This window comes from Macaca fascicularis, chromosome 1, assembly GCF_037993035.2.
Source record: "Macaca fascicularis isolate 582-1 chromosome 1, T2T-MFA8v1.1".
In the NCBI taxonomy this organism is placed as follows: domain Eukaryota; kingdom Metazoa; phylum Chordata; class Mammalia; order Primates; family Cercopithecidae; genus Macaca; species Macaca fascicularis.
Window position 1 is genome coordinate 182193817 of NC_088375.1, and position 15564 is coordinate 182209380.

Consider the following 15564-nt stretch of genomic DNA (forward strand, 5'->3'; position numbering starts at 1 on the left):
ATGTTGCCTGAGCTGGTTTTGAACTTCTGAACTCAAACGATCCTCCCACCTCAGTCTACCAAAGTGCTGGGATTGCAGGCATGCAATCCCACCGTGCCTGGCCCTAACCCAGAATTTTATACCTAAATAAATGAGGTGTGAAGATACAATAAAGACATTTCACATATGCAGTTTTATAAAATTTACATCTGGTTGGAGTTTACAGGGGTCCAATAAATAGCACCCCTTTTGCTTTCCTGAATTTTAAACAAATTGGGTGAAACGAAGCATATGGAGACTAGAATATAATTTTATTTTTATTTAGTTTTTATAATTTTATTTTTGATATGGTTCAGTTTGGAGAAGGCAGCTTATACATTCAACTGGTTTGCTAATACTGAATGCCAGAATTAGGCAGACTTAGCCCTCAGGAACTGGCAGAGCTGAACAACTGCAGGCCCTATGTGAGGCTTACACTTGTAAATGTTAGGGTATGATGGAACAGAATGGGAAGGAGAGGGGACGAGGCTAAGTTTTGTCTGGATTATTTTCCAAACTCACTGATGAAATAAATTACCTCTTCTCCTTAGGTAACGAATGAACGAGGGGAGTGGAAAGAGGTCAGGAATGTTATGATAACGGGTATCCCTCTACATAGAATGAAATATTGGAAGTGGGGCATAATTATTTTCTTCAATGTGTTTAATGTTTTCTTCCTTTTTTTGAGACCGAGTGTCACACTGTTGCACAAGCTGGAGTGCAGTGGCGCAATCTCAGCTCACTGCAATCTCCGCTTCCCGGGTTCAAGTGATTTTTGTGCCTCAGTCTCCCCAGTAGCTGGGATTACAGGTGTGTAATCCCAGGTGTGTGCTGCCACACCTGGGTAAAATTTTTTTGTATTTTAATAGAGACGAGATTTCACCATGCCAGGCTGGTCTTGAATTCCTGGCCTCAAGTGATCTACCTGCTTTAGCCTCCCAAAGTGCTTGGATTATAGCCGTGAGCCACTGTGCCTGGCCTCATGTTTCCTTTCTTAGAAAGCTGCTGGGGGATATGTTCCACCAAAAACAAGGGAATGAATCATGGAAGAGGTAAAAAGAAGAGTCAACATGAGAGAGTGTAAGGGAATTGGTAGGATGATAGTGAAAGGAGGTCTCAGTATAATGACAACTGTAGTGAAAGTATAGTAATGACCAGAAAGTTCCCAAGAAGGGATATCCAAAGAGAGAACAGCAACAATAAAACCAAATTACTTGATATGTTTGATCTTACTGAGAGGATATTTATAGTTCTGTCAATGAATTATTGATAGGTATGTACAAGAAGCTTAAGAAAAATGAAGAAGTGATTAATTTCAGGTAAAACTGAAAAGTATACCAAAAGGGAAATGTGATTAAGTATATGTCTTTCTTAAGTCAAAAGCTAGATCCAGTAATAGAGTGGCTTAAAAAACAAAGAATTTTATTCCTTATGTAATAGTTGCTGGGTGAGTCAGGAGATCTAGATGAGTAGTTTGTTGCATGTGGTCAGGGGCCCAAGTTACATTGATCCTGCTGTCTTACCAAAAGTATGGCCAAGGACTAGCTCAGTGGACGTGACCTGGGCTTGTTGGAAATGCAGAGTATCAGAACCCACTCCCAATCTACTGAATCAGAATTGCATTTAGTTGTTTATTCCTATACACAAAAGTTTGAGACTCACTGGTCTGGATTAGAACATGATGGTTGGTTGAATGATTGAAGCTGGGCAGTTGAGAATTTTATTCAGTGAAAAAAGAAAGAGAGCATGAGGAAGTGAGAACTTTATCATAAGGCCACACCAAAGTGCAGCGAAGTTTGTGAAATGTAGACTAGTCATATGCTCAGGAAAAAGGAGAAAGTGAATTTTTATGGGCATCTGGGAAATTGTGCTACAGTATAGTTGGCTTAACTGTGAAGACTATTGGCATATCTTACTAAAATCATCCTAGGAGGATGGTGGTAGGGTGGGGAGATACGTGGCACAATTATCTATGTTTTTAGGGGGAATATTTGAGATAGCCAAATCCATATCTTTCATGTAGGATTAGCAGATAATAGCTAAGGCCGGGTGTGGTAGCTCATGCCTGTAATCCCAGCACTTGAGCAGGCCAAGGCAGGAGGATCACTTTAGCGCAGGAGTTTGAGACAGCCTGGACAACATGGTGAGACCCTGTCTCCATAAAATTTTTTAAAAAATTGCCAGGTGTGGTCATGTGTGCCTGTGAGGCTGAGGTGGGAGGCTCGCTTGAGCCCAAGAGGTCAAGGCTGCAGTGAACCATGATTGCACACCACTGCACTCCAGCCTGGGTAGGATGAGATACTGTATCAAAAAAAAAAAAAAAAAAAGGCTGGGCGCGGTGGCTCAAGCCTGTAATCCCAGCACTTTGGGAGGCCGAGACGGGCGGATCACGAGATCAGGAGATCGAGACCATCCTGACTAACGTGGTGAAACCCCGTCTCTACTAAAAATACAAAAAAGTAGCTGGGCGCGGTGGCGGGCGCCTGTAGTCCCAGCTACTCGAGAGGCTGAGGCAGGAGAATGGCGTAAACCCGGAAGGCCGAGCTTGCACCACTGCACTCCAGCCTGGGCGACAGAGCAAGGCTCCGTCTCAAAAAAAAAAAAAAAAAAGCTAAAACAAAACAAGAAGTATTATCTTAAGTATGTTATTTAGAAATACGGAGATAAAATCATTGGAAGTAGGTAGTTGCTTTTGAGGAGAGACATTGGGAGTTGGCAAGAGAGTACTGTTTTTCAACCATGTAAATGTATTTGTTTTATTAAAAACAGAGGCCAGGTGTGGTAATCCCAGCACTTTGGGAGTCCAAGGCGGGCAGAACATGAGGTCAGGACCGTCCTGGTCAACATGGTAAAACCCCGTATCTACTAAAAATATAAAAATTAGGTGGGCGTGGTGGCACACACCTGTAATCCCAGCTACTCGGGAGGCTGAGGCAGGAGATTCGCTTGAACCCGGGAAGCGGAGTTTGCAGTGAGCCGAGATTGTGCCACTGCACTCCAGCCTGGCAACAGAGTGAGACTCTGTCTCAAAAAACAAAATAAATAAAAATAAAAAAAAATGAGAAAAGACAGTCTCTACTGTTAAAACAGGAAGTAAAAGCGTAAATAGGTTTAAGTGTTTAAGTGCTGTGAGAAAAGTAAAAAGTTCATTAAGAAGAGGCATACTTACCTGAGCCCACCCTGGGTAGGAGGGTGGAGGAGTAGGTTATGGAAAGCTTTCTGAAAGATATTTCCTAGTTACGTTGTAGACAACATAAAGTATGATGTAATTAAACATCTTTTGGATTTCATATATTTTTAAAATGTGAACAATAAAAAATAATGCAGATTACTTTAAAAAAATCCATCTAATGCATTTATTGGGTGCCTACTTTGTATTAGGCACTGGGGTAGGCCCAGAAGATGTAATGATAAGCAAAATCAGAAATGATTTCTTACCTCATGGACTTTAGAATCTCATGGGGAGACTGACATGAATCAGATTGTTCACTGTAAGACTGTACAGAAGTCCCTTCATTTCTGCTTTCAGGATCAGTTCTTACAGCAGTGGTTCATTAAGTGTGGTCCCGCAGTCCAGCCCCATCAGCTGGAAGGATCGGTTTAGCCCAGGAATTCGAAGCTGTAGTGAGTTAGAATGGCATCACTGCACCCCATCCTGGGTGACACAGGGAGACCCTGGCTCTGAAAAAAAAAAAAAAGTGCATTTTCTTGATAATTAATAAGATATAGTTGGTTACGTAAGGTTAGAATTTCATTTAATACCCATTTACCATATTCTAAAAACGTAACCAAGAACTAGAAGTTAGTTCTGATATTATTTTTTTCCATGATTTGAGGTTATTTGAATTGTATTATTTTTATTTGTTTCAACCAAATAAAGTGTGCAGGGGAAGCAGTGAGCCTTCATTTGTTTTCTTTTTTTGAGACAAGGTCTGGCTCCGTAACCCAGCCTGTAATGCAGTGGTGCTATCTCAGCTCACTGCAACCTCTGCCTCCCGGGCTCAAGCCATCCTCCTACCTCAGCCTCCCAAGTAGCTAAAACTGCGGGTGCATACCACCACACCTGGCTAATTTATGTATTTTTTGTCGAGACAGGGTTTTACCATGTTGCCCAGGCTGGCCTCGAACTTGCAAGCTCAAGCAATTGGCCTGCCTCAGCCTCCCATACAGCTGGGATTACAGGTGTGAGTCACCGTGCCCAGCTGAGCCTTATCTTCAAAACACTCTCTCCTCAGAGAGAACTTCTTTTCTAGGAATTACAGCTTTTTGGGGAAAATTTCGTACTCTGATAGCTCCAAAGAAAAAGTTGAAAATAGCAATTTTGCGATAAAATTTTTGAGACAATAAGACATTGGCTACTCTTACAAGAAAAGATGTGGGGACGATTGTCGTTAATTATAACTTAATTGTACTTTTACAAATAAAGAGTGCAACTGGATTGTTTATAACTCAAAGGATAAATGCTTAAGGGGATGGATACCCCATTCTCTATGATGTGCTTGTTTTACATTGCATGCCTGTACTGAAACATCTCTTGTACCCCATAAATATATATACCTACTATGTACCCTTAAAAAATAAAGAGTAAAGATGAGGAAGATGCGAAAATAGTCTTTTTCATAACACATATTCCTATTAGCAATTTTTTTTTTTTTTTTTTGAGATGGAATCTTACTCTGTCACCCAGGCTGGAGTGCAATGGCATGGTCTCAGCTCACTGCAACCTCCTATTAGTAATTTAAATGTATTTTTAGTTATATGAAAAATTACTCAAAGTGGCCGACACAGTGGCTTATGCCTGTAGTCCTAGCAGTTTGGGAAGCCAAGGCAGGAGGATCGCTTGAGCTCAGTAGTTCGAAACCAGCCTGGGTGACACAGCGAAACCCTGCCTCTACAAAAAATACAAAAATTGGCTTGGCATGGTGGTACACACCTGTAGTCCCAGCTACGTGGGTAGCTGAGATGGGAGGATTACTTGAGCCTGGGGAGGTCAAGGCTGCAGTGAGTCGTAATTGTACCACTTTACCCCCTAACCTGAATGACAGAGCAAGACCATGTCTGAAAAAAGAAGGGGGAAAAAAAAAAGATTACTCAAAATGAAAACCTGTCAATTTTTGAACTCTCCAGGTACATTGATCTATATTAGGTACATTAGGTACATTAATTTTTTTCTTTTTTAAATCTTTGTAGCTTTTGTTTATGTATACAAACTTGATTTATGGCGTATTTTTTGAGTGGATGAATAAATTGTCTAAAATGTTTTACAAGCAAAATTGTGGATCAGCATTGTTATTTCAAATCTTTATAGCTTTTGTCAGATGACATTTACAAAATTATTAAAGAATCGTTATAGCAGACTAGCTTTAAAAATTTAAAGATATTTTGGTTACTAGACAAGGTAAAACTAATCTTTTAGAAATATAACTCATTTTAATTTTTTAAATAGAGCTCATTTTTAGTTTTTAAAATGAGGACCCTGCAGCAGTTCTCACAAGAATTTAGAAATAGTCATATGTTTTGACAACTTTTTTGACAGTTACGTAAAACACTTTATCAAGAATAATAAAAGCAGAATGTATTAATTAAATTCATATGTATAAAAATTAGGAGCAAAAGCATTCTTTTACAGTTGTAAGTTTCTATAGCTTTTACCAGAAAATGTTAGTCAAAATATTAATGGTGAAAATGTAGTGTGGCTTAAAAATTTTTTTTATTAAAAAATTTTAAAAAATACTTTGCTAGACTCCAACTGACACCATATCTAGTATGGTTTTGATTTTAATTTTTATTATTATAATTTAGAAAGAAGAACCTAATACATTTTTGAAGTAAAAGACAATATTACTCTGGACAAGCAAGGCAGAGTATGTAGAGGACTGCACTATAAAGAAGAATTATTGGCCAAGTATGGTGGCTCATCCCTGTAATCCCAGTGCTTTGGGAGACTGAGGTGGGAGGGTCACTTGAGGCCAGGAGTTTTAGACAAGCCTGGGCAACATAGTGAGACTTTGTCTCTACAACAACAAAAAAAATCAGCCAGGTGTGGTGGTGTGCGCCTGTGTTCTTAGCTGCTTGGGAGGCTGAGGCAGGAGGATCATTTGAGCTCAGGAGCTCCAGGCTGCAGTGAGCGATTATTAAAGAGTGAACTCTATTTTAGGTAAGATTATTGTGTTTATATGATGTAAAGTTATATGATAGAGAGGTTTACCTACATTTGTAATTTAGTAAATCAACCAGGTAAAATCAAAGATGGTACATTTTAATTCTATGCAGTTTGCTTTTGCTGGCAGAAGGACTCTAATTTTTATTCATATTATTAATCTTTGTTTAGAAACGGATCTGAATTTAAGGTGTATAGGGCAAAGTGAATAGTAAAAAAAATCACTTTTTTTTTTTTTTTTTTTTTGAGACAGGGTCTTACTCTGTTGCCCAGACTGGAATGCAGGGATGCAATCTTAGCTCACCCCAACCTCTGCCTTCTGGTCTCAAGTGATCCTCCCACCTCAGCCTTCTAAGTAGCTGGGACTACAGGCGCATGCCACAGTGGCCAGCTAATTTGTTTTCTTTGTAAAGACGGAGTTTCGACATGTTGTCCAGGCTGGTCTTGCACTCCTGTACTCAAACAATCCGCCCATCTTGGCCTCCCAAAATGCTAGGATTACAGGTGTGAGCCATGCACCCGGCCTTGACATTATTATCATTATTATTATTTTTTCGAGATGGGGTCTTGCTCTGTCACCCAGGCTGGAGTGCTGTGGTGCAATCTCAGCTCAATGCAACTTCTACTTCCTGGGTTTAAGCAGTTTTCCTGCCTCAGTCTCTTAAGTAGCTGGGATTTTACAGGCGCCTGCCACCATACCCGGCCAATTTTTGTATTTTTAATAGACATGGGGTTTCACCATGTTGGTCAGGCTGGTCTTGAACTCCTCACCTTGTGATCTGCCCACCTCGGCCTCCCAAAGTGCTGGGATTACAGATGTGAGCCACCATGCCTGTCTGACATTATTTTTTAGAACACTTTTAGGTTCACAGCAAAATTGAGCAGAAAGTACAAAGTTGCCATATATACCCTGCATCCACACATGCATAGCCTCCCCCACTTTCAACATCTGGCACCAGAGTAACATATTTATTACAGTGGATGAACCTACATTGGCCCACATTGATACCTTATCATCCCCCAATGTCCATAGTTTACATTAGGGTTCATTGTTGGTAATATGCATTTTGTATCATTATACAAATGTATAATGACAGGTGTTCACTATTATAGTGTCATAGAGATTATTACTATTATTATTATTTTTTAAACTCTTAAGTTCCTTTTTTTCGTTGTTGTTTTTGAGACAGAGTAACCAGGCTGGAGTGCAATGGTACAATCTTGGCTCACTGCAACCTCCGCCTCCTGGGTCCTGGTTCAAGAAATTCTCCTGCCTCAGCCTCTCGAGTAGCTGGGATTACAGGCATGTGCCACTATGCCCAGCTAATTTTCGTATTTTTAGTAGAGACGGGGTTTCTCCATGTTGGTCAGGCTGGTCTTGAACTCCTGACCTCGTGATCCACCCACCTTGGCCTCCCAAAGTGCTGGGATTACAGGCGTGAGCCATTGCACCCGGCCCCTGTTGGTTTTTAAAGTATACTTCAGCAAATTCATTTGAACCCGTTTTTACTTCAAGGTGGAGAAAGTCTACTGTTTTCCCATATTTAGAGAGTCCAGTTTGAGGTAAGTTTGAGGTAGGTTAGAGGTACAAATAGATGCTAGTTAGTGGAAAAGTCTTGTGGGCAAGATTTCACCATTTAGGATTCCATAAACTGATTCCTTTATAGCACATAAAGATTAGAATTCTTATCTTTGAGATGGAGTTTCGTTCCTTCTTGTTGCCCAGGCTGGAGTGCAGTGGCGTGAACTTGGCTCACTGCAACCTCCACCTCCCGGGTTCAAGTGATTCTCCTGTCTCAGCCCCTGAGTAGCTGGGATTACAGGTGCATGCCACCATGCCTGGCTAATTTTTGTATTTTTAATAGAGACAGGATTTTATCATGTTGGTCAGGCTGGTCTCAAACTCCTGACCTCAGGTGATCCACCCGCTTTGACCTCCCGAAGTGCTGGGACTGCACTGCACCCAGCCAAGATTGGAATTCTTATGTTTTCTTTATTCTTGTTTCCTTTCATGTTAATTGTGATATATTCAATTGCAAGTTTTAGTTTTCTATTGGAATTCTTAAAGGAATATGAAACGAACTTTACTTGTAAAATTCTTTATTTTGGTGCCGTATTACCATAATTACATTAGAATTCCCTTGATGAGCATTTGGTTATTTATCTAGTGCGCTGTAACTCCTTCTCATACAGTTTTCTGAGTTTTGTCTTTTTTTTTTTTTTAACTATGTTTTCAGTTTTTATAACAAGTTTAAAAAATTGTTTTTTAATGTCTAACCACAAAAAAATGATTTTTGCATTTTAAATAACAGATATTTCTTTTTTTTTTTTTTACCCAATAGTTTGCTTGCCTAAACTGGAGTTGAAGTAATTTAAACTACTGGAGATCTGCCATTTTATAATATCACAATTGGAAAGAAGCAGATTTTCAAATAATGGAAGATTCTAAGACCTTAAAAAGTGAAAATCATGAACCAAAGAAGAATGTTATTTGTGAAGAAAGCAAAGCAGTTCAAGTTATAAGTAATCAAACATTGAAAGCTAGAAATGATAAATCCATAAAAGAAATTGGGAACAGCTCTCCAAATAGGAATAGTAGTAAAAAAAATAAGCAAAATGATATTTGTATAGAAAAAACAGAAGTTAAATCATGTAAAGTAAATGCTACCAACCTTCCAGGTCCTAAAGATTTGGGGTTAGTCCTTCGAGATCAAAGTCATTGCAAAGCAAAAAAATTTCCTAATTCACCGGTGAAAGCTGAAAAGGCACCCATTTCACAGGCAAAATTAGAAAAGGCAACCAGTTTCCAGGCAAAAGCAGAAAAATCACCAAAGTCACCTAATTCAGTGAAAGCAGAAAAAGCATCCAGTTCTCAGATGAAGTCAGAAAAGGTACCGAGTTCACCAGCAGAAGCAGAAAAGGGACCCAGTTTACTGTTGAAAGACATGAGACAGAAGACAGAATTACAACAGATTGGAAAAAAAATTCCAAGCTCCTTTACTTCTGTGGACAAAGTGAATATCGACAAAGAGGGAGAAAAATATGCTCTGCAAAACTCACCACGATCTCAGAAGCAACAAACATGTACAGATAATACTGGTGATTCTGATGATAGTGCTTCAGGAATTGAAGACGTATCGGACGATTTAAGTAAGTCATTTTTTGGAGGGATTTTTGTATATTAATGTTCCTCAGATTATCCCTGGTTTAACCATTTTAATTACAAAAAGTCATGTTTATACATAATTGTTTAGCACTTTGGTTCCCGTATGAAAACATCCAAATTAATAATACTTGAATTAATGGTTTCTTGTTAGATTGATCCTTGGTGAAGCTAAAAAAAAGCCTTTTCATTTATTATGGTAGGTACAAAGACTGCGCAAATAAAAATTTAGTGTCTTTAGTTGGTACATACGTGCTCGTACACACACATACTCTGTTTAAATGGTCTTGCGGGCTGGGCGCAGTGGCTCAAGCCTGTAATCCCAGCACTTTGGGAGGCCGAGACGGGCGGATCACGAGGTCAGGAGATCGAGACCATCCTGGCTAACACGGTGAAAACCCGTCTCTACTAAAAAATACAAAAAACTAACCGGGCGAGGTGGTGGGCGCCTGTAGTCCCAGCTACTCGGGAGGCTGAGGCAGGAGAATGGTGTGAACCCGGGAGGCAGAGCTTGCAGTGAGCCGAGATCGCGCCACTGCACTCCAGCCTGGGTGACAGAGCCAGACTCCGTCTCAAAAAAAAAAAAAAAAAAAAAATGGTCTTGTATTGCTCATTCATTCACCAAATATGTATGTATTGAGTTTATATATATATATATATATATAGCATTTGTTTACAGTGGAAAACCAAAACAGACAAAAAAAAAAAAAACAAAAACCCTAGGCTTCAAGGAAGCTTCCAGTCTGATAGGAGGGTGATACAGATAAACAATGATTTTCAGTGCCAAAAACTTAAAGTTGAGAGAGCACATGATTAAATCGTGAGATTTAGACTTTGGGCAGACAAAATAGGTGACATAAATTGTGAGATTGAGTGTTACTGAGACTTAGTATGGCTGGAGCAGAAAGTTGAGGTTGAGAATGGCGAAAGATGCAACTGAAAGGGAGCACAGGAATATTAATTCCTTCTAAGCCATGCCAGAAAGTTTGAACTTTATCCTGAGTATTTTCAGAAGCCATTGAAGAGTTTTTTTTGGTTTTTGTTTTTTTTGAGACGGAGTCTCGCTTCGTGTCCCAGGCTGGAGTACAGTGGCGCGATCTCGGCTCACTGCAACCTCCGCCTCCCGGGTTCAAGTGATTCTCCTGTCTCAGCCTCTTGAGTAGCTGGGACTATAGGCATCTGCCACCACACCCAGCTAACTTTTCTATTTTTAGTAGAGGTGGGATGTCACCATGTTGGCCAGGCTGTTCTCGAACTCCTGACCTTTTGATCCACCTGCCTCAGCCTCCCGAAATGCTGGGATTACAGGCATGGAAGAGTTTTAAGTAAAGTAATGCTGTGATCAGATTTTTTAAAAAATCCTTTTGAGTATAATGCAGGAAATTCTTCGATAGGAACAGGATTGGAAGCAGAGATTGGTTAGGACACTTAGAGTTCACTTGAGAAGTGTTGTAAAATTCATTTTGTTGTGGGATCCTGATTTTAGTTTTAATTGTTTAGAAATATTGTCTATATCTTTTGAGTAACTTTAATTCCGATTTTGTTTAAATGATTTCTTTATAATCTTTTTTTCCTAGTGTTTTCATGGCTGGAAGAATACAGCATTATCTTGATGTAGAAGTAAAAAGAACCTATTTCTGAATTATTATTTGCCACACTTTGAGAAACAATGGTAAAGAATTCAGAAATAGCTTGTTTTGATTTCTCGTGGTACACAGATGGTGCTATAGCGACAGACTTAAAAGAATTTTAACAGAAATGACTTTTATGTGTCTCAGTCTCATAATTGTATATTAAGGCTGAGGACAAGGCCAAATTTAAAAACTAAGTCAGTTTAGAGACAGAATCAAGTAAGTGATAATACTGGTAATGTTTAGATATGGGAAAAATGTAAACATCATGGTACTTGAATGATTCAGGAAATAGTGGTGGTGGTTTTGTTTTGTTTTTGAGACGGGGTTTTGCCCTGTCACCCAGGCTGGAGTGCAGTGGTGTGATCTTGGCTTCACTGCAACTTCTGCCTCCCACGTTCAAGCAATTCTCCTGCATCAGCTGGGACTACAGGTGTGCACCACCACGCCTGGCTAATTTTGTATTTTTAGTAGAGACTGGGTTTCACTATGTTGGCCAAGCTGGTCTTGAACTCTTGGCCTCAAGTGATACCCCCACCTTGACCTCCCAAAGTGCCGGGATTACAGGCCTGAGCCACTACATCCGGCCAGGAAATAGTGGTGTTTAAGGTCACTTAATTGGCCAGGCACGGTGGCTCATGCCTGTAATCCCAACACTTTGGGATGCCGAGGCGCGTGGATCACCTGAGGTCAGGAGGTTGAGACCAGCCTGGCCAAAAGGTGAAATCCTGTCTCTACTAAAAATATAAAAATCAGCCAGGTGTGGTGACACATGCCTATAATCTCAGCTACTCGGGAGGCTGAGGCAGGAGAATTACCTGAACCCAGGAGGTGGAGGTTGCAGTGAGCCAAGATCATGCCACTGCACTCCAGCCTGAGTGACAGAGCGAGATTCTGTCTCAAAAAAAAAAAAAAAAAAAAAAAAGATCATTTAGTTAAGGGTCTTGTTATTTGAATTAGTGAAAAACCTGATTTAAAGATTATTTATTTATTTTTTGAGACAGAGTTTCACTCTGTTGTCCAGGCTAGAGTGCAGTGGTGTGATCTCGGCTCCCTGCAACCTCTGCCTCCGAGTTCAAGCGATTCTCCTACCTCAGCCTTCCAAGTAGCTGGGACTGCAGATGCAGGCGCCTGCCACCACACCCAGCTAATTTTTGTATTTTTAGTAAAGATGGGGTTTCACTATGTTAGCCATACTGGTCTCGAACTCCTGACCTCAAGCCATCTGCCTGCCTCGGCCTCCCAAAGTGCTGGGATGATAGGCGTGAGCTACCATACATGGCTAGATCATTATCTATTTGGACTTGATAGGTTATATGGAAATTTGGTTGATCTCAGTCTTCTCCGTTAGGCCTAACTTTAGCTCCCACCTAGCACTTACATCATTTTTCTTTTTGTCATTTATTCATTTAATAAAATTTTGTTTTTTGGTGTCCACTACATGCCAGGAACTGAACTAGTGATTAGGAATATAGAAGTGATGGAACCAATAATTCCACCCTTACGGAGTTAATATTCTAGTGGGATGAAGCAGATAACAAACAAAATAAGTAAGAAAAATATGTAGTAAGTTGGCCAGGCACGGTAGCTCACGCCTGTAATCCCAGCACTTTGGGAGGCCGAGGCAGATGGATCACCTGAGGTCAGGAGTTCAAGACCAGCCTGGCTAACATGGTGAAACCCTGTTTCTACTAAAAATACAGAAACTTAGCCAGGCATGGTGGCGCATGCCTGTAATGCCAGCTACTCAGGAGGGTGAGGCAGGAGAATCGCTTGAACCTGGGAGGCGGAGGTTGCGGTGAGCCGAGATCGCGCCGTTGCACCCTAGCTTGGGCAACAAGAGCAAAACTCCATCTCAAAAAAAAAAAGAAAAAAATATATATAGCGAGTAAGTTAAGTAAGGTGGTTTTAAATCCTTTGAAAAAAATAAAATAGGAACGATATAGGGAATGATGCTACTATTGGTAGTGGTGGAGTTAAAGTGTCAATGAGAAAGTCATATTAGAGCAAATACTTGAAGGAAAGAGGTGAATGAGCCAGGTGAATATTTGACGAGAGTATTCCTGATCTGGGTTTCTCAAACTTTAATATGTATATAAATTGTTTGGGATTCATATTGAAATGCAGAGTCTTGGGCCTCATTTCCAGAGTGTTAGGATGCAGAAAGCCTAGGGTAAGGCCTGATAAATTGGGTTTCTAATAAGCTCCCAAGTGATGCTGATGCTGCTGGTCAAGATTATGCTTTTGAGCAGCATGCACCAACTTATCTTACTTTCACTTGTATCACCCTTCATTGTGTTTTCAGTATAGCAAGCAGGGTGATCCTGTTAAAATGAGTCAGATCACATTACTAGTATTTAGAATGTTTCAGTGGCTGCCCATCCATCAGAGTAAAAGCTGGTGTTCTCAAAGTGGCTAGTAGAGCCTTATACGATCTGTGACACTCCCCTATTTCTCTGCCTTGCCCTCATTTGTTTACTTCTCACCCTTTCTCTCTGCTCCATTCGCATGGTTTTCTTGAATTTCCTCAATTGAGAAGGTAGATATCCATCTGAGGAACTTTGCATTTGCTTTTTCCTCTCCATTAAACACTCATTTCCCAAATGTCCATATGGCTAACTCTCTTAAACGTCTTTTGCCGCTTTTTTTTTTTTTTTTTTTTTTGAGATAGGGTCTCATTCTCATGCCCAGGCTGGAGAGCAGTGGCGCGATCTCAACTTACTTCAACCTCCGCCTCCCGGATTCAAGCAATTCTCCTGCCTCAGCCTCCCAAGTAGCTGGGATTTGTATGTCATAAAATTCATCCTTTTAAAGTATATAATTCTGTCTTGCTGTTGGGTCAATTTTTTTTTATTTAAAAAATCTAAGTATTCAGTAATTTTTTTTATATTCACAAAGTTGTGCTGCTATCAGTATCTAATTCTGAACATTTTCATCACTCCACAAAGAAACTCTGTACCCATTACCAGTCACTATTCATTACCCCCTCCTCCTCACCACTGACAACCATGAATCTACTTTCTTTCTCTTTAGATGTGCCTATTTTATGTAAATGAAATAATATAATATGTGGCCTGTTGTGCCTTCCTTATTTGGCTTAGCATATTTTTTTCAAAGTTATTTCATGTTATGGCAGGTATTAGTATGTCATTCCCTTTTATTGCCAAATATTATTCCATTATATGGATATATTACATTTTGTTCATTCATCAGTTGATAGATATTTGGATTGTTTCCCTCTTTTGATTATTCTGAATAATGCTGTTCTGAACATTTGTGTAAAAGTTTTTGTGTGGATGTACGTTTTCATTTTTTCTGTATATATATTTAAAAGTGGAATTGCTAGTTGTATGCTAACTCTGTATTTAAATTTTTTGGTGATAAATACATATAAGATTTACCATCTTAACCATTTTAAAGTATACAGTTCAGTGGCACTGAGTACATTCACAGTGTTGCACAATCATTACTACTGTCTAATTTCATCATCCCAGAAGGAAACCCTATGCCGATTAAGAGTTACTCCCCATTCCCCCCTTTCCCTAGCCTCTGGCAACTATTAATACACTTTCTATTTCTATGTATTTGCCTATTCTAAATATTTCATAGAAATGAAGTCATACATTATGTGGTCTTCTGTGCCTGGCTTTCATTTAGTGTCATGTTTTTAAGGTTTATCCATGTTGTACCATGTATCAGTACCTCACTCCTTTTTAAGACTGTTACTATGAACTGGATTATATCCCCTCCCAAATTCCTATGTTGAGGCCCTAACCTCCAACATAATTGTATTTGGAAACAGGGCTTTTAGGTGGTAATTAAGGTTAAATGAGGTCATAAGGGTGAGGTCCTAATCTGGCCTTATAAAAAAGGAGAACCTGTCTCCTACAAGGAAAGGCCATGTGAACACACAGCAAGAAGGTGGCTGTTTGCAGTCCAAGAAGAGAGCCCTCACCAGACAGTGACCCTGTCGGCACCTTAATCTTTGACTTTCCAGTCTCCAGAACTGTGAGAAAATAAATTTCTGTTGTTTAAGCCACCCAGACTGTAGTATTTTGTTGTGGCAGCCTGAGCTGACTACAACCCCTGAATAATATTCCATTGTATACGTATTCCACGTTTTGTTTATCTATTCATCAGAAATGGGTTTTTGTATTGTTTCCACCTTTGGTTATTGTGAATATTCTATGAACATTCATGTACAAGTTTTTGTGTGGATACAGGTTTTCAATTCTTGTTTTGTGAGAGGATTAACATGTAATGAACTAGTGTTTTTGGAACACAATTTAGGACATTCTGCCTGATATTATTTTGTTTTATATGTTGATTCCAGAAAATTAAATAATTTCATATATTTCTGACTTTTAAAGAAAGCTAGGCAGCTTTCTTTAGTTCTTTATATTAGCAGAAACGATAGTTTTACAAGATTTGCTGCTGATGGTTACCTTGTCACACAAGGCCTGTTATACACATAGAAAAGAGAAAAGGGTTACATTATTATATTGTCTTCTTACTATCCTTTTTCATGAAAAGTAGAAATAATACTAGGATTTCATCTTTTCTTTTACATTTCCATAATAAAATGGTTGCTA

At 39.5% G+C, this 15564-nt stretch overlaps 1 protein-coding gene across 43 annotated transcripts in view; it reads left to right on the forward strand.

Moving 5' to 3' along the window:
- Positions 1 to 15564, forward strand: part of TUT4 (terminal uridylyl transferase 4) — a 130606-nt gene that overhangs the window by 19362 nt on the left and 95680 nt on the right. For all 43 annotated transcript variants that reach the window (XR_012420155.1, XR_012420157.1, XM_005543360.5 and 40 more), the window contains exon 2: positions 8521 to 9328. Coding sequence is in view for 41 of the 43 variants with exons in the window: in XM_005543360.5 (XP_005543417.2) it covers positions 8614 to 9328 (715 nt within the window). In the remaining 2 variants the exon portion in view is untranslated. The remainder of the gene's footprint in view (positions 1 to 8520; positions 9329 to 15564) is intronic.